General features: G+C 39.2%; 2 protein-coding genes across 3 annotated transcripts; one reads left to right on the top strand and one right to left on the bottom strand.

Moving 5' to 3' along the window:
* The first annotated feature begins 102 nt into the window (after positions 1-102).
* clip3 (CAP-GLY domain containing linker protein 3) lies at positions 103-14,837 on the top strand. Of its 2 annotated transcripts, none has more exons than XM_027032502.3 (14): positions 103-261; positions 2,035-2,186; positions 2,437-2,576; positions 5,187-5,280; positions 5,691-5,852; positions 6,891-7,009; positions 7,132-7,368; positions 9,925-10,060; positions 10,188-10,334; positions 10,513-10,647; positions 11,279-11,402; positions 11,662-11,726; positions 12,155-12,227; positions 12,322-14,837. In XM_027032502.3, exons 2-14 carry the CDS (start codon positions 2,057-2,059, stop codon positions 12,374-12,376), a joined length of 1,617 nt encoding a protein of 538 aa, XP_026888303.1. In that variant the 5' UTR covers positions 103-261; positions 2,035-2,056; the 3' UTR covers positions 12,377-14,837. The 2 variants fall into 2 exon arrangements, with proteins under 2 accessions (XP_026888303.1, XP_035390355.1); XM_035534462.2 differs by having other exon boundaries at positions 12,319-14,837.
* Positions 14,838-14,907: 70 nt separating this feature from the next.
* Positions 14,908-15,921, bottom strand: dharma. The gene is made up of 3 exons (XM_027032498.3): positions 15,542-15,921; positions 15,209-15,396; positions 14,908-15,095 (listed from the first exon to the last, which is right to left on the bottom strand). Exons 1-3 carry the CDS (start codon positions 15,858-15,860, stop codon positions 15,018-15,020), a joined length of 585 nt encoding a protein of 194 aa, XP_026888299.2. The 5' UTR covers positions 15,861-15,921; the 3' UTR covers positions 14,908-15,017.
* Positions 15,922-19,368: the final 3,447 nt, after the last annotated feature.

The following is a 19,368-nucleotide window of genomic DNA, read 5'->3' as shown; positions in this document are numbered from 1 at the left end:
AAAACAGCAGATGCAGTGTATCCCAAAGAATTCTAGAATGAGTGTCAAGCTTGGTTGCGCAGAGCGAGATGTGAATGGAGCTTGGAGGAGAGTGGTCCAGGCATGAGTCAGAGACGTGACGCAGGCAGGGAAAAGGACGAGGCGCAGCTCCATCCACCGTCGTCTTCTCATCCTCTGTACGTTTTTTTCTAAGATCCAGAGCAGAAGGAAAAACTGATTAAAGAGAGAAACGAAGGTCTGGGTTTTGTGGCTTGTTATCAGGTATGTCAGTGCTTATTTCACCGTAACATTGCTTCTTCGCTATGTAGACAGTAAACGTGTTTTACTGTGGCATGACAATGCTTTTGTTTCCATTAGCCTACGCGATAGGAGCATCCATGTTCTGTTGTTGACATAGAGAAATGAAGACGGACGAGCTAGACATAAAACGCAGTTTTAGTGCGCTGCGATTTTCAGGTTTATGGTATAAATATAAATAATGTCTTTAGCGTGATGACTAATATTGAGCTGTATATTATATCAGGTAGACTCCTCTTCAAGACAAAACTGAGCTTATGGGCGTTTCTCTGGTGTGATTACTCCCTACACGCTTAGCATATGCTTCACTTACGATAGCGCCGAGTTAAACTAACTATTCCAATGCTAATGCATCTTTATCTCTTTTGTCGTTTGTGTCACATAAAAAGCCTAAAACACAAAGAATTAATGAAAAATCCGTTACATATGCATTTCTTTTTTAGATGAATCTTTTAAAAAAAAGTAAAACTAAAGGTTAGACTACTGTTGTTCAGGATTAACCTATTATTATTATTATTATTATTATTATTATTATTATTATTATTATTGGTTGTGGTGATGATGGTGGTGGTGTGAAAACGCACTACCTAGGTAAAGGCTAAGGGCCTGTTATTGTGCCAGTATTAAATGGCTATGGCCTTGTAAACATGAAGTTGCAGGGTGAGAGTAAATGAATATTATTAAACATTTTATTGGCATACAACATTTTCAAACTGGGATACCTATATGAACATTAATGTCTGTTATGTAGATGTAGACCACTGAGCAAAAAAAAAAAAAGGGGGGGGGGGGGATAAAATTTTTTAACGTCTTTCCTCTGTTTCAAATACCCCCACCCCCACCCCTAAGAGCCAGAATGAAAGTTTATGACTACTGCTGATGTTTATAAAACATCATAAGGTTCAGAAAGGGTATTTGCCTATATAGACCTCTTAATTATATGCTATATACTTATATACACCTCTTTACTATTTCATTAAAGACCTCTTTTCTGTTAAACATTTTTGTTATAGCCTACTGTAGTTGCATAATTTTACAATTGACAATGAAGAAATCTTATGCAGAAGAAATCTTATGCAGTCTTCTTTAAAAAAAAGAAAACACTAAACCTTGTTTGCAAGGTTCTGGCTGGTGTTGTGCTCATTGCTCTTTTCTGCATTAACCAACTGTAGCATGACTCCACCCCACTTCATGATTGCCACTGCAAGAGTTATGAAAACCCAAAATAATAAATAGACTGTGTAAAGCCAACCTGTGATCACACAGCATGTTCATTGCTCTGACTCCACTATCACTGACAAAGTAGCACTATAAAAGTGGCAAGCTGACCACGCATTAAATTCTGGAAATACAGCCCCAATGGCCCATGGGAAGTCAATTACCTAAAGCAGGCAAAAACAGACAATGAATAAGGCTTAGTACTGCCAAAAATGTAAGCACTTATAGAAGATAAGATAATAATAACAATGTCAAAATAAACTGTTTGTAGTCTGGTGCCTCCTTTAATTCTGTTCGCATTTTCCTGTTCACATTTTCTGACATTTGAGCTTGCTAGTGTGTGCTGTCTCCTTGCGATACCTTTGGTAGATCTAATGAAAGGTATTTTTGATTTTCTATTTTTGTTTTCAATGTCAGACATGGAAGGTATCTGAGGGAACCTATGTGGCATCACCACTAACTGATTTAGTAATGACTGTGTCAGCTTGCTGCCCAACTGAATGCACATTCTCTTTCCAGGCCCACAGTCACATAAATTACGATGACTAAAGAAGAGAGTGCTGAGGTAGAGGAGACCCAGACTATCTCTGAGTTCACGAGCCTTGTCCATGAATCTCGCAAGAAACCCATCGTTCACCCATCTGCCCAGGCTCCACTCCCCAAAGACTATGGTGCGTGTCTTGACCTGATTTCATCTCTAAAGAAATGCTTAGCAAAGAAACCTGAAACCTGTAGATCCATTTTTTAAAACTCAGACTACTGAATAATGAGAAATAAGACAAATCTAAGTCATTAAGATAAAGGAAGGGTTTACATAATCAGCCACTGTTCATTTGTAATATTTATAAACACTCAGTTGAAAGAACTCTTTGTCAGTGAAAATCCTGCTGTATCAAGTATTTAATTCAATCGCTGTTTCAGCATTCACGTTCTTTGATCCGAATGACCCGGCGTGTTTGGAGATTCTCATGGATCCCCACACCACCATCCCTGAGCTTTTTGCCATTATCCGGCAGTGGGTCCCACAGGTGCAGCACAAGATTGACATCATCGGTGAAGAGGTGAGACACCAATATGGAGGGTAAAATTTCTCATCACTGTCCTTGCTGCCTGCTAGCCAGTCTACATATTTACTCTGTTTCATCTCTCAAAATTCTTTGACCTGGTCATGAAAAACTTGGCAGCCCTTGATTACTTGGGCTAGGTATATGAGGAGCTAAAACAGAACAGAAATAAAAAAAACCTCTGCAGCAAGTAAAACCAAATGCCAAAAACCCAGGTGAAGGGAAATGTTGCAAATGTATTGTTTTTCCAAAATCAAAAACTGAATGTATATAAATGATATATGGAGGATATAACTTCTATAACACTTGTCATGTTTTGCATTTGTTGCATTTGCTGATCATGGTTTCATCTTTGATTAATTTCTACTCAGTGTTTTCATACTGCTGGTGTAGCCTGTATTTTGCTGTTCACGTTGTCAATTACATGCACTGTTGCCTTGAATTGAGTTTGTATTGCACAAAACTAAAGGCCAATGACACTCACCTTTGCAGTAGTGGTACAATAGCTCTAGAACAGTCAGGTGAATAAAGGATGGAGACCATCTTGGCAAACTAAAGCATTAAAGCCTCATTGTTTGCTTGTTCACTGTTTAACTGACAAAGCCTGTGGCCTTTCTGGCTTAATCTGTGAAAGGTCCCTCTCTGCAAAGCCAAGTTTGTTTGCTATCAAATGGCAGCACAAGGAGAGATGTATTGATTTTTTTTTCACACAGCTAGAATGGGCTGTTGGGAGGAATCAGGTTTCTGATGCTGTGCAGAATGTGGTTTGTAGTGTCATGTGGCGCAGTCCCTGGTAGTCTCTTACAGGTGCATGTTGTGTTTAACTGTTGAACAATAGAAAATAATGACAGTGCTTGACGAATAGCAAAAGAAAAGTGAGAATGAAGTGTTCTTTTGACAGACAGATTAGGAAATTTGAGCTATATCTTATTCAGCATTATGGCCTTTTTCTATAAAATTTCCCTTGCTGTAATTACATGTTTTCTTAACATGGGTTGTAAAATGGGTAAAGATTCAGTGATTTGCTTTCACAAGGCAGGGGAATTTTTCTCATGTTCTGCATCGGCATTCAGTATATAACAGCATATTCTCTGAAGTATTAGTCATTAATGTCATGCAGAAATGTGGACCATTGCATTGCTCTGTTTTTGGAAGGTTCTAATTCTATGGACAATTTTCCTATATATAGATTAAAAAGTACCTTGAATAAATTTGTGTACCCTAGTGTTCTCCATTGAAAATTTTGGATAACTGGCCCAGCTCTCTAGATGGAAGCAATGATCTACTTCCTCTCACTCTGTCGATCTGAGGAGAGACAGATTCAGCTTTCCCATTATAGTAAGAGGGCAGCAGTTTGAGATATGGTTGTTGGCTCCAAGTTTTAGATATCATTTTACAGCTCATATCTCTGTCTGTCTGTCTGTCTATCTTTCTCTATCTCTCTCTATCTCTCTCTGAAACACACACACTCAAAACTGGGACATGGCTAGGGATGTTTGGTGGTGTTCTTGCTGTGTATCTCTAGAGACTCTCTGGCTGCAGGGATTGATATCTACGGAGATGAGCCTCCTCCATTCACCTGACCAAACTCTCAATTGAGTCTTCTAAATCATGCTTCTTTGTCAAATCTGTGAGGGAAGTAAGTCTCTCTACCTTTCTGTAGCCAAGAAACAGTCCACTGAGTCATACTGTCTCAACAATGCTCAAAATACCATATGATTCACTTTTTATCTGGTATTCATATTTATTCTGCTAGTACCATAAACCCACAAAAGCACACACACAAAATGGCTGCCTTTTCTCAGTGGAAGTCCCTGAGAGGCTGATGGAAAGTGGTGTGGGAACTGATACAGCAGAGTGAGTCAGCAAAACTACTTTCCCCTTTCATCTATCAGTAAACAACTGCTAGCAGTGGCAGAAATTATGGAGGGGACAGTATATATCGTTATATCATTATAAACATAATGATATAATTTTAAATATCATAATTTGCATTGAAAGAACCTGTGCTAATTATAGACGCAAAACAATTTGTTTTAAATTTTGAAAGGTTGCCTTCCCTTCATAAGCCTCACAGTCTACTGACTACCATCACCCAAACCCCCACAAGCATTAGTCCTCAGTACAATTGTCTGTGGAGAAAAGATGTATGTCACTGGTGGCTGACCTCCAGTAAGTAGCTACGTTGCAAATGTTACCTTAAAACTAAGGACATGCTAGACATGATTCTTTACTTCTACCACTCAACAGAAGAAAACAATTTCACAACTATAACTAGAGTGTTTTATTCCCTGCATTACCTTGCAGCTAACACGGCTGCCATACACTTAATACATTTGTCGGCACATTTGGTGTCCCCCTCAGCAATTGCTCTTAAGAAGTTTTCTGTTTTCCCCACTCCCCACCCCATTTAAAGTGAAATTAAATCTCCACACTTGACTGCTAGTTTATCTTTCATTATTCAACCTATTATTACAAGCATGACCGTTATTCAGGGAAGTGCTCATTCTCAAGGCAGCAACATAATTTTCCTCTCTTCCTCTTTTGATTCCTTGCCAATCCATTCAGTCTTTTCCAAAAACACTGATATATCTTCTTGTCTTACAGATTTTAAAGCGCGGTTGTCATGTCAATGATCGTGATGGGCTGACAGATATGACACTCCTGCACTATAGCTGCAAAGCAGGAGCACATGGAGTAGGTGAGTGACTGGCCTAAGTTTCATTCTCTTTACCCTGTACTGTAGTAGTTCTTTATCAATCCAAACTCTTGTTCGTTTGACTGTTTGTTTTAAGCGTTACTGGTCAATTAAAGGTCTTAATGTAGAATTATAAGCCAGAAGTGCAGACAACGCTTTGTCAGTTATCCATCACTAGCCATTTTATTGCATAATGTACTGGTACTGCATACTGTGTTATTTTGTAAATTTTGTTATTGTTTGCATCTTTAAGGGCCTGGAATATTATGAATATTATGAATACATACAGCTTACTGTCATATTTTCCTAATACAGAAAGTAATTGAAATAATGACAGTGGAAAACTATCTGCAATATCATGCAAGCTAATACTGCATTTTTGGGTTAATGGCTCCTTGTGTGTCCATTGCCAGGAGACCCCGAGGCAGCCCTGAGGCTGACCAATCAGCTGCTTGCTCTAGATGCAGACGTGAGTCTGCGCAGCCGCTGGACCAACATGAACGCACTGCATTATGCAGCTTACTTTGATGTTCCCGAACTCATCCGGGTTCTGCTCAAAGCTTCTAAGCCCAGAGGTGAGTACAAACACACAAAACTGGAGCTAGTCAGTTGGATGGCATTTTGACTCATTCTTACTGCTTCACTGTGGAACCCATCCAGGTGTTTTATTGGACTTGGCTGTGCTGTGGTAAATTCTCAGAAATTGTTAAACTCCATGACTCAAACCTTTCTGCGTCTTACAAAGTCTCATACACACACACACACACACACACACACACACACACTCAAACACACACACACACACACACATACACACACACACACACACACACTTGTCCCATTTCATTAACACTGCATTGATCTCTCTCCCCAAGATTTCAGAACAGAACTGGCCATTGATTTGCTACCTTTGGCAGTGTTTTCTTCACATCTCAAGCAATAGAATCAAGCTGTCATAGTGTCAACATATAAACCTAACAAAAATCACACATCATTAAAAAGCTGATATTGATGCAGGTATTGCAGAAATAAACCTGTAAGTCTCTAATTACAATCACCTGTAATGTAACAGCTATCCCATCTTTCAATCATAGCTTCTAATGGGTCCATTGGTTTAATTTCATTGACCTTAAGGTTGTTCAGTCTGGTGCAGGAGGTGAGCTGAAAGATTTAATTTAAAAAAAACAACAAAAAAAACAAAAACATATTGCAAAAGGAGTGAAGATCAAGTCTGTTAACATTTTTTTTTAAAACTGACTATGTTTCAGATGGTGAGAGTGTCATATAATTTTCTTTACTTCACAGTTAAAAGCTGGGTTCCAGAGTCAAAGTTTTTAGTCCATTTGCTTGTATCCATCTTTATGTAGCCTGTATTTCTTCATCAAACGGGCACCCTCCATTTCTGTGGCACCACCAAGTTTACCAGCGGCCAGTGGGTGGGAATCGAGGTGGATGAATTATTTGCTAGCTACTGCCTTCGCAGCGTTGTCTTTTACAGCTCTGAGCACGTCCGGGAAGTTCTAGTAGAATGTGAATCTAGTTGATTTCCTCTGATTTTTGATCATCAGGAGATGGTAAATGTGCTAAGAGGCCTTTTTTTAAATTCTGCACAGTGCTCAACTCCACTTGCAGTGACTTCTACCATGGCACTGCTCTTCACATTGCCGCCTCCAACCTATGCCTGGGAGCTGTCAAATGCCTGCTGGAGCATGGAGCCAATCCCACTGTCCGGGTATGACCCAGGAGCCAGTGGGCCCAAGATCTCATTTTATCCACTATCCACTATATTCCTGTTTAGTGCCAACGGCAACGATGTTTCCACCACACTAATCATTTTCTGCTGTTTTTCCCCAGAATGATAAGGGCCAGGGCCCAGCTGACGTTGTCCCTGACCCCATGGACATGAGTCTGGACAAGGCAGAGGCAGCCATGGTGGCCAAGGAGCTCAAGCAGTTGCTGCTGGACGCCGTGCCGCTCAGCTGCAATCTGCCACGTGTAACTCTACCCAACTACGACAACATCCCCGGCAACCTCATGCTGTCTTCACTTGGCCTGAAACTGGGGGACCGTATTTTGCTCGACGACATGAAGGTGGGTTGGGGTGAGCACAAAGCACTAACAGGGTATTACTAATGAAAGCTGAGGAGCAGTGAAAAGAAGAATAGCAGTAGCAAGAATACAGCATTTTACGACCGAAACAAGCTGCTTTATTCCCATATATATATATATATATATATATATATATATATATATATATATATATATATATTTTATTAATTTTTTTTTTTACTTTTTTTTTTTGACCTCTGGGCTGACTTTTTCCTTCACACCCAGGTCCTCTACCAAAGGCCTAGGAGCTTGAGAGTCCTGCATTGTATCTTGGCTGTTCCCAGGACTGCCATTCTCTCAGTTTGGGGTTTACCACCCCTAGTGCTTCAATTACTATGGGAACCACAGTTGCTTTACCCCCCCACATCTTTTCTTCCTTCATGCTCCTTTTTCCTTATGTTGTTATTATTTGGGATTGCCACACCTATCACTATGGCCTTCTTCTATTGTTTGTCTACCACTACTATGTCTGATTGGTTAGCCATTACCATCTTGTCTGTCTGTTTCTGGAAGTCCCACAGGGTCTTAGCACAGTCATTTTCCACCACCTTTAGGGGTATATTCCACTTAGCCCATACTCAGCACAGATGTTTTTGTACACTATGCCAGCCACTTGGTTATGGTTTTACATGAACAACCTGACTACTAATATCTTGCATCCCACTATTATGTGCTGGATTGTCTCAGGGGCATCTTTGCATAGTCTGCATCTGTGGTCCTGCCTCGTGTGATAGATCCCAGCCTCTACTGATCTCATGTTTAGCACTTGTTCCTGTACTGCTGCCATGATTGGTGCCTGTGTGCTGTCTTTCAATCCCATTGGTAGGATTTCTCCATATCAACCACTTCCACTATCTGCCAGTGGTCAGTATCGTACAGGGGTTTTTCCTCTGTTCCTCCTCTTTTCCATTCTCGTAGGGTTTCTACTGTCCTCAGGTTTCTGCTGTCTGAGGTATTCACTAAGCACTTTGTCACTTGGGGTCATTATCCTGGTGTATTCCTGGATCTTGTTTGTTTCATCCCAGATAGTGGTTCTGACTCTCACTAGTCCTCAGCCCCCCTTTCTTAGTATACGGTCTCAAAGTGCTTGGGATGAAAACTTCCATGCATTGTCTTGATCTCAGTGGCTTCTATCTCATCCTTAGGCCAGCTTTTTGTGCCAGCGGGGTAGCTCGGATCTTTTTTTCCCATTCAGCTGACTGATTCCCATTCAGCAGGACTTGCCTCACTCTTTGTAGGTATTTGGCTGTAGTTGCTTTCCTTGTAGCCTCTTCATGATTCCCATTTGCCTGTGGGATTTGCCCAGCTGCCCTCTGTTCTGTATGTTTACTCTCCTTGTAAACATATGACCTTATCTACTTATTCAGTCCGAAAGACATTCCGATGTCATTGCTGTTGTTGCTGTCTTAGTGAGATGGATTGGTGAGTTGATGTCTCAGTTACTTCTGGCATCCATGTACAGGATGTGGCTCATGGTTGATCCATTCTGTAGCTGGTATCCGTAGCCACTGATGGGGTTCAGGCAAAGCAGCGAGAACAGGGAATCTCCTTGGTAAACTCATGCTGTTGACTTAAAGTTGGCCTTGATCAAGTTCTTGATATACAGCCTCAAGCATTCCAGGATCCATGTGTTGAATCATTGAATTGGCTTTGTCAGCTTTACAGTTCTTCATGCTTGAGACCCTTTCTTGGCTGTCTGCTAGTGTTATGGTTACTAGCAGTATGAATATCAGTGTTATTATTGTTATGCCACTGCCACTGGGTGTATACTTTGAATGGGAGAACATCCTCTCTCTTCAGGATTTCTAAGAGTTTTCAGACTTCTCCTTTCAAGATATCCTTCTCCGTGGTGTTCAAATATCACTGTTGCATATATCACAGACATTGTTTATTCACATCTTTCAGGTACTTCATTCGATCATCTACTACATCTTGGTAGTCTGCTCAGCTTAGACATGGTTTTCAGTTTCAGGTCATCAGCTTTATTATTGAGCATGGACTCATTGGGTCTTGGTTCCCAAGTTCATGGTGTGGGGATGACGATGATGATGATATCCCCCCTCTGACCTGTCATCCTGGCTCCCCTTTGCCATAACAATCTCAAGTTGTGATAGCACTTGCCACTTGTGGATGTTGGTCCTTAATGCTACCCCTCACTAACAATGAGGCATTATTGTTAAAAACAAGATATCTGTGTCAGATGCTGGGGGACCAGGGCAATGAAAAGAGGACTACTGGAACACATACAAAACACTCATGGACAAGAGTCGGTTGGACTGTTGTAATGCTACTACACAAGCAACCCCAGTGCACGAGGGTATATACAAAAGATGTGAGAACCATGGATATACGTGTGTGTATACATTTGAAATCAACAAATTAACAGATTTTTTTTTTTAACTGTAATAACTATGAGATGATAAGAGAATCATAATATGCCTCCCATCCAAGTTAAAAGCTGGAGTTCCAGCATCATGGAGAATGTTTTTAGTCCAGTTGCATGTATCCATGTTTATGTAGCCTGTCTTTCTTCATCAGACGGGCACCCTCCGTTTCTGTGGCACCACTGAGTTTGCCAGTGGCCAGTGGGTGGGCATCGAGCTGGATGAGCCCGTGGGCAAAAATGATGGGAGCGTGGGAGGAGTCCGCTACTTCATCTGCCCACCCAAACTGGGTATGCATCTTGATCTGTGCTTCACTCACATCCCTTTAATGTACAGGTTCACAACATGGATGTCTTACTTTTCAGTAAATGCTATTTGTGGGGGTGGGGTTTATTCACTATGCTGTTTTCTTTGTAGGAATCTTTGCCCCAGTGTCCAAGATCAGCAAAGCTGTCGATCAAACCCCCTCCTCAGTTACCTCCACACCCAAAACCCCTCGCATGGACTTTTCCCGTGTCACTGGCAAGATCAAGAAAGAGAAGAAGGAGAAGGATCGTGAGAAAAGTGAGTAACAAACCCACTTCCTGTCAGTGTGTCCCTACTGATGTTTGATATTGCTTCTGATGTACTGCTGTAGGTAAGAGGTGAAACCTAAGACCTATCAGATAATTTAACTCACCTTTAAACATGTGTTAACCAAACACATTTCCCTTTAATACATCTATTTTTCAAAACTTACTAGTTATGAGGAAAAAGTCTTTGTCAGTGGGCAGTCTGGATCCTGATGGAGTCAAAGTTGAAGTGGGAGACCAAGTTCTGGTGGCCGGACAGAAACAAGGAATCGTCCGCTTTTACGGGAAAACAGATTTTGCACCAGGTATGTTTATTGCAAGCACAGGTAGAAGACATATCAAGAAATCAGGCAAAAGCACGAGCATTAACGTGGTATCAATCTAATCATCATCATCATCATCTTCACCACCCAAGCATACAATCAGTAACAACCTTGTTAAGTATGGAGTATAGTTGTACCTAAGACACCACGTTATGTTTTGAGGTCAAACATAAGTTTTAATCACATTTCTAGCATCACTGATGTACTCAGAAGCTGGTAGCTCATAGTGTGCATAGTAGTCCAAACCAGGTCATTCATGAAAGAGGTCATCAAGGGTTGAGACTCCATACACAGAGCACAAGGCAGCTGAGTACTGAGCGCAAAGGTGGTTCCAAAAATGTATAAATTACAACTTACAATGGTTAAGGTACTTGACTTATAATCAGATGGTTGCTGGTTCAAGCCCCACCACTGCCAAGCTGCCACTGTTGGGCCTATGAGCAAGGCTCTTAACCCTTAATTGCTCAAGTTATACGCAGTCATAATTGTAAGTCACTTTGGATAAAAGCATCAGCTAAATGCCATAGGTGCAGTGGTCTCTCTGTCCATGGCTGGGAGATACATTCATAGGAGTATGCTGATCACTGTCTGGGTCGGTGGGGTTTCTATGCAGGCTACTGGTTTGGAGTGGAACTGGAGCAGCCCACAGGGAAGCATGATGGTTCTGTGTTCGGGGTCCGCTACTTCACCTGCCTGCCCAAATACGGAGTGTTTGCCCCACCGTCCCGAGTTCAAAGGTAACAAAAATAGCATGTACTGTGATCAAACTTCATCTGATCCTGTAGCTGCATTGTGCTCTCCTTCACCAGTTCTAAGCTGTATAATTCTGAGGCATATGAAAGGCAGTGACCCCTTCAGATAAGATCAAAGGTCACAGTGACCTAGGCTTTAGGTTAGATTTGACAAGACTAAACAGATAATAATAGTTAATAATAGTTCAAATGCTATTATTGGTGTGATAACAAAATAAGGCATGTTGTCATTTTTATTCTGCAGAATTGGAGGCCCAAAGGATTCCCAGGGTGAGGGGACACTGGTGAAGAAAGTCCACCAGGTGACTAGTAAGTATAAGGAGCATGATCATTTAGTGCTGACCATGATCTAGGCTCTTTCCCACAGGTCATATATCTCTGCTTAGCTTATTTTAAGGGGAAGCATGCTTCTCATATGAAGTGTAGTTGTTACTAGCACAAATCCCACCAGCTTTACACGCCATTTCCTGAACATTAATTGTGCATGTTAGAAAAATGCATATCAGATTTTAAATTATTTCAAATATTTACTGCCCCCACCAATGTTGGGTAAGGTATATAACACATGTTATTTTTATGTAATATTTGTAATATCAGACTGCATAGAAAATTTCAATATAAAATGTTTTAATACTACTACAGCATTTATCTGTTATATGCTTTCAGCAATTTGAAATGGTTGACACCAGTAAGGAATTTTATCATCCATGATGATTTACTCTTGTATTACTCTTCAGTGTCCCAGCCAAAGCGGAACTTCAATGCTGTGAGGTCTCCCAAAGACATCACGTCTGAGAGTTCTATATCCAGGTATGTTTGTCTGGAATGAATTTGTAAAAAATTACGTATGTTTAAAGTAAAATCTCACACCTATGACCTGTGACCTGTATGTTTGTTTCAGCAGGTTGCTCTTCTGTTGTTGGTTCCCCTGGATGCTCCGTGCGGAAATGCAATCCTAAACCACCAACCCCCTTCTCACTCAGTGGCAAACATTCCCCTTCTCACTGTCCATACATCATTGGTATGTGCTTTTCTCTGAAAGTCACACAGACTGGCAAAGGCACAACTGTGTGATTCCTCAATTTCCCCTTTGACTGCAGATCAACAGCAAAAAACTAGTGCCTTGCAATTATTGTCCTGCATTCCGTTTGTTAAACAAAAGAACAAACAGTGTTTCTGGAATTCTGAATTAGGGAAAAATAACCCTAACAAAAGCCATTCATTAGCATGGAACTTTTCTTAGTTAGATAACATTTACATGGTTGTAAAAAAATCACCCCTAAAATTAATCCTCCAAAAACATTCCATTAAATGTTCTTGTGTGCTTGGCCTGTGTGATTTTGTTTTAGAAAAACACCTTTTCCGAGATTAGTCCAAAGTATATTGTGACTTCTGCTGGCGTGTGCACTCTATCTTAATGTCAATATTCAGTGAGAAACAATGCTTTAAAATGCCTTTTTCATTAGTTGTCTCACAACATGCTTATATGTAGAAGGTTAGTGTCTGTCTCAAATATGTTGCCAGATAACCTTGTGACCTCTCCCACCACTGACCATTAAATGAATATCATAGTAGGAATAAATGCAAAATACATGTAACCTGAAATTATTGTGAATTACCAGGAAGACAGCAAAAAAAAAAAAAAACTAAAAAAAAAAACAATACAGGGTTTTCTTGTTTATATTCTAATCATTCTGAATGCCAGTGTGGATTATAGCTGTACTGGCATCCCCTCCGCATGACAAGGTGCAGGCATGTGCATATTGATAGTGCGTGAAGTTCTATATCTCCCACTTGTGCTGATTAGTAATTTTCCTTTGCATCAAAAGTCTGAAGATGAGGTTAGTTTTATAATCTCATGAGATTCTGTGCCATTACTCACATAGACGTAAGACAAGAGAAATGTCATCTTCAGCCTAATCGTAGAAGGCCTAAGTTATAATCAATAAGTCAAATCAATCACCTCATTCTGCATTGTGTAATTCATTTTAACATTGAAACAAATTACAAAATAAAACACATTTCTGTCTTTTTTGCTAGGTTTATAGATGAAACTAATTTACAAGAATAATTATATCCCTAACTTGCATTAATCCTAAAGCAGGTCACCCAACAATACTATTCTCTATAGTACAGTGGCTGATGTACTTACTTACCAGCCCTTCTCTCTTTCTATATCTCATTTCAATTTTTTTTTGTTAACCAATTTTGTGAATGTTTTACTTCAGCACCTCTAAAATTCAAAAATGTATGTGATTATATCTGTGTTAACAAGTGTTTAAGTAAAAACAGCAATATCTAATCTATGTCAACTTGCTATGTGATTATGGATGGTATTTGTGTATACTTAAACACAGCATGAGGGAGATAAGATCCAGTCACTCTCTGTCCTTAAGTAATTAAATTGCTTTGGAGTCATTCTCTTAATGACACCTTTTTTATCACAGACAGCATTATAGAAATTATAGGATGATCCCAGGTCTGCTGGGAACTATGGGCTGACCATGAGGAAAGTAAAATAATAATTATAATAATAATATATGGAATTGCTTATGCAATCTCTTTAATACCCTGATGAAGAGCACTGTAGTGCTGCAAAAAAGCAGTGAATAAAAGAATGAAAATGTACTACTTTAAAAAATCATATGATTTTGTTTTTCAGTCAGCACATTGCTAGTTATATGTGTGCTATACAATTTGTGTAGTGAGTACATTGCCTTGTAGTGATATGAGACTAGTAAAAGGCATTTAAGATTGAGTGCATAATTTAATTCACACAGTAATACCAATAATATGCATAATCATTGATTTTAGTGGGATCTGGCCATTTTTTGTAACAAGTGCATTGTTTTACAGTGACTTTTTATGATGTTCACATTTCATCAAAACACCGCTACTCAAAATCTCTTTATTTCTTATGACCTCCATTTCCGAAGACATTTCACTTCATTTAATGACAAGATAGTGTATGAGATAGCTACAGAGTGTATGAATTATCTCTCACTGAATGTCTAATTCCCTCAGTATCAAATATTTAAAATAGCATTTTAAGTAGCTAATCTACATCCTCTTAATCTAGGGTTGTGTATCTTACTTGGTATGATTACTTTGTAAACATGTCTCCGTCCAAAAAGATATATTTTAATAATTTCAATATGTACTTTTTAATGTGCATCAGTTGGACAACCTGGTGACAGTATCCATGTTTGTGTACTCATGTAAACTATTAAGAAAGATTTGTGAGGATCGTAATGCTGGGTCAGTTCTGGTTTAGCTAACTAGGCTACTGCATGCTGTCTTTATAAAATTGTGCTCCTCTTTTTCCAGCAGTGTATTTGCATGTTAATTCCCATCAATAACTTAAGTGCGAATTCTCCTCTGACTATGGATATACCAATAATAAACATTTGATGTTTCGTACATGGTATCTCTGTCATTTCTTTTAGGAAATGAAGAAGCTTGCATAAACTTATGAATTTCACCTGAATTTTTATTGAGGACAAGATGACAGCACTGTTAAACTGAATCCGTAAGCTTTATTTAAAGTTGGTTAAAGCAAAGCAGAGGTCTACTACAGGTCGCCTTCATGAAGATGATTTTTTATGAAGCGTGAGGCCCCATTGCGCTGCTTGTGCTTTTCTGTATTTTTCGTCGAGCTCGACGATTTTTGAACCAAACCTAAAAGACAAAAAAATGAGAGTATTCTGTGAATCTTTCGTGAAAGACTACACTACTGTAAAAATGATCAGTTTGAGTTTAAACAAAACAGACAAACAGACCAATTAACTAACCCGAACTGTCTCTTCGCTAAGGCCGGTGCTTTTTGCGAGCGCTGCTCGTGCCTCGGCGCTTGGGTAGTCGGTGAGGCTGAAGAGCTGATCCAGTTGTTTCGTTTGACTCTCGGTGAAAACAGTTCGAATCCGGTTTCGCTGCCTCTGCTGAACTGTTCGGAAACTGCAGCTTTTTTCTTTGTTGCAGTCTGTGAGAAATAATTAGCAATTACATAAACGTTAATATACGCGCATTAAAAATAGGCATATGTATATATTTAAGAATATTCTATATGCATTTGTTTTGTGCAAATGTGTTCTGCTAATGCAGTAGTAGATTAAACATAAGCCTACCTGGAAGTGCGTAAAAACACTGCTCACAACAGCAACTCATGTTCAAGTTAGTTTGATAGTAATTGACCAGTCCACAACAGTGTAACGTGTTATAACAAGAAGCTGTGTCGTATATTCCTGGGCAGTGCACTTGGAACCTCATCATTGCGCCCGCGCTGGCCTGGTCATTAAAATCATACGATGGTACCAGGTTCAATGCATTAAGCTTTCCGCTGAAGGATGCCGGAGCTGTTGGAATCTCCGACCCAGGTGTCTGAGTTTGCGTCGTTTCTCCCAGAATGTAATCAATAGTGAAGTTGGAGAACTTCGAAGCATCCATGGTTTTCTCTTTGTTATACGCTATTTATGAAAAACAATGTCCTTCCAGCTGATCTAACCTCTCCTCAGTTGTTCAGGCTCAGTTCTGAACTCAGTCTCAAGTAAGCTTGATATTTATTCTCTTCTTCATTTTAACTTCAAACTAAGTCCACAGTTAGGATTAATAACGCCATTATTGGCCAATTATCACCTCTCTGCTTACTGTGGAAGTATAAAGGTCACACTAAGGCCCAGTACAAGGCGATTATCTTTTTACATTACACTTAACGGAGTTTGACGCCCTTTGTACCTTAAAGTTTCAAATACTTTGATCGTCACATGTTGAAAGGAAACGTTTTAATCGTGTCCTGAATGGGCCATAACTTTTGTATTCCCATTATGTAGTTTTATTTAGTTCGGAGGACCGAGTTACATAGTCCATAATGTGTTTTGGTTTTGGAGACTATTACGACTTTCCAGGTTATCCATTCTTCAGGCTACGTTTAACTGAAGACTAAAGGGCTATGCGAATTGTATAGGCACACACATTCAGCATATAGGCTATCAGGTAGGATACTTGGACCTTCATGAATATCGATAGATACTGTGAGTTTATGCAGGTATATATTAGCTGTTTAACGCGCATTTCTAAATATGTTGAATAGGATCGCAAAATATTTTAAAATATCTCAATAAATAAGTATCAAACTTTTAAACAACCCTTATGATATTCGGTCTACACCGAAATTACTTATTTACCAAAAGTGATCATTCCCCATCTAAAGAGTAATGAATATGTTATATCTATATATATGTTATATCTAATGTTATATCTGAATACTTTTATTTATTTTAGTTCACTTTATTAATGAAAATTTAAATTTATATTTTAGCTTTTTAAAACGTTTGGAATATTAAGTAATATTAAAGGACGTAACTTAATCTCGGTCTGTAAAAATATCTGGGTGTAATCAGACTCTAATGGCGCCTGATGTTATATGCAAAAAGCATAAAAGACAACTAAAAGGAAGCCACCTTACTCTGAAGTTAAGATTAAAGTCGACTTGCTGTATACCTTGTGATCACGATGAATAGCAGAGGTTTGCATAACTTCTCTTTCATATTATTTAAATAAAAATAGGCCAGAAGATCCCCTTTCGTGTATGCAGGTGCGCACACACACGCACGCACGCACATACACACACTCAAACACACACACACACACACACACACACACACACACACACACACACACACACACACACACACACACACACACACACACACACATACCAGTGTACACGCTGCAACCACAGGCAGAGCTGCCACGAAGGATTCTGGGTACCACGAAATTATGTCTCATTGATCCTTTTTATCTTTTCAAGTAAAGGTGTGTAATGTTTTTGATGTAAACATACTAATGAATTATACAGTAGAAGTACACTCATAGTTTACGAAATGGCACCCTCCCTTGGTTTCAGACGGTGGTGCACATTTTTCAAAAGGTAGCAATTCGAGAGTGAAATAAGGCATTTGAACAACTCCTCTAATAAATTGTCAGAACGTCATTGTTTGATCTCATGTACCAATTATTACACTCCTATAGGTTATATATTCCGTTAATTGACGTTTTTAAAACAGGCATCAACATGTACTAAATAACATAAAAACGTTCACAGTATAATCTATTCAAATGATATACTTTTACCACTTTTATTTAGACTTAGGTAGCATTATGTAGCATCTGCTGAATAGAATTTGAAAAGGCCTCCAACATGTCATGTCTTTTGCAGGATCCCCTTCCTTTATTGTAAAGGAATAATTAAAAAATCCCTAGACCTGTTGACCTAGCACAGTTTCTAAAAAAGCATGCCTACACAAGTGTGGTTAATTGAAGAGTAAATGATAATCCACTCTTATTAAGGTTATAAATCTTATAAAGGTGGAATTGTGTAGCCACAACCATTAAACCTACATAGCATCTTCTGTGTCACAGAAACATAAAAATGTCTTAGCTAAAAATAAAATGAAGCGCTAGCTTATAGTTAAAAAGTTATTTTGCCAGTTAAGAATGATGAATGAATGCATCACACCAATCAATTATACATCAGCCTAATAGATCAAGAAGGCAGTAATGTAATCTCAAACATCAAAGTAAGTGCAGCCCTCTTATCACAAACCTCAATGCACATCAAAGCAACACATCATAATGAGCACAGCACAGAATCACAAGCTAGTGAAAGAAAGGAAATCTGTCTCCACGCTGGACATTGAATTGTGAATCAGTGCAACACATTCTCATTGTATTGTTTTGTAAGAAATGCACATGAATGCATCATCCATTTCTGAACCCAGAATGTGAGAAGTGCTGACAGGCATTGATATGATTTGGGCCAATAAACAATTAGCAAATGCATGACCTCTCTCCTGGCCAGAGCTTTGTGTTCAGTGAGGGATCCCAGCAATATCTCTGCCAAAGTGACCAGGCATGTGACACAAGGTCCAGTGAATCAGGCTTGAATCCCCCCTCCCACCAGATAAACAAACATTAATACAGTTACCCCAAAGCAATATCTAGAATAATGTAGGAAAATATAGAGACATGTATATTTGTGTATTTTGGATGTAACAGCAGCATTTGCATGTAATGATATCACTAGTACTGACAGAGACCAAAGGCAAGTGAGTTTACTGAAGGCTAAGACCTCTTTTTAGACATTTATCTAGGCCTAAAATGCTGTGATCATGTGAAAAGCAAAATACAGACAAAGACATTCGAGTAAGATTACCTGACTCACTGACTGAGAGAGTATAAGATCTAAAAATTACTTGTAACTAAATTTGTATTAGAATGCAGACAGTACAAAGGAGAAAATGTTTCAGGAAATAAAGTACAGAAAATGCAGGCGAACAAAGCCAAATAACATGGTTAAAGAGAAATTGCCCTGTAGTTCATCTGTATGTCCACTAGTGTCACTCATTTGGTGTTCATGAGTCAGCTGATTCTTGCAATGGATATCATCTCGCTTTGCTCTGATAGGCCCCATGTCCGAGTAGTTTAGGCCAGCAGCCAGATAGTGCAAATAGTGCAAGTGTATTAAGCCAAATTTCTCCTTGACTCCTCCAGATGGCTGCAAAGGCAGGTCACATCTCATCCCAGCTAAGAGACTTGGTGTGGAGTCAGTGTGATTTGTAGCCTCCTTACAAAGCAATTAGAATTATGAACAGAAGGTCAGGTTGCCAAAATCAATCTTGCACCTGCTGCCTCGGATACACAGAGAACAGATCAAATGCCAAAGTGAATGTAACACAAGTAAAAATGCTATGTCATAGCACTTTGGTTTCCTAGTGTTAATGGTCAAACCTTTTTACTGTATTGACCAGCTATTTGTTAAGGTTTGCAAAGGACAACCAAATTATACACATATGGTTCTCATTTAGGACTTGTGAAAACTTTGCAAATGATTGCAATGGGGAATTGAAGTATGTTTCTATTCTTCTCTCCAGATGGAATCGCATGAAACATCTTT

The sequence above is a fragment of the Electrophorus electricus genome, chromosome 17 (genome assembly GCF_041902795.1).
Source record: "Electrophorus electricus isolate QZ-2024a chromosome 17, ASM4190279v1, whole genome shotgun sequence".
NCBI classification, from domain to species: Eukaryota; Metazoa; Chordata; class Actinopteri; order Gymnotiformes; family Gymnotidae; genus Electrophorus; species Electrophorus electricus.
Note: the sequence above shows the minus strand (reverse complement) of the source record. Positions and strands in the feature narration are given on the sequence as shown.

What these genes read in the sequence shown, in the direction of transcription:
- clip3 (XM_035534462.2), top strand. Translation starts at nt 2,057, where the DNA reads ATGACTAAAGAAGAGAGTGCTGAGGTAGAGGAGACCCAGACTATCTCT. An exon ending in TTGACATCATCGGTGAAGAG is followed by an intron (nt 2,577 to 5,186) that starts GTGAGACACCAA and finishes CTTGTCTTACAG; the next exon opens with ATTTTAAAGCGCGGTTGTCA. An exon ending in AGCAGGAGCACATGGAGTAG is followed by an intron (nt 5,281 to 5,690) that starts GTGAGTGACTGG and finishes GTCCATTGCCAG; the next exon opens with GAGACCCCGAGGCAGCCCTG.
- dharma (XM_027032498.3), bottom strand. Translation starts at nt 15,860, where the DNA reads ATGGATGCTTCGAAGTTCTCCAACTTCACTATTGATTACATTCTGGGA. An exon ending in GTGTTTTTACGCACTTCCAG is followed by an intron (nt 15,397 to 15,541) that starts GTAGGCTTATGT and finishes TATTTCTCACAG; the next exon opens with ACTGCAACAAAGAAAAAAGC. An exon ending in TTAGCGAAGAGACAGTTCGG is followed by an intron (nt 15,096 to 15,208) that starts GTTAGTTAATTG and finishes TTTGTCTTTTAG; the next exon opens with GTTTGGTTCAAAAATCGTCG.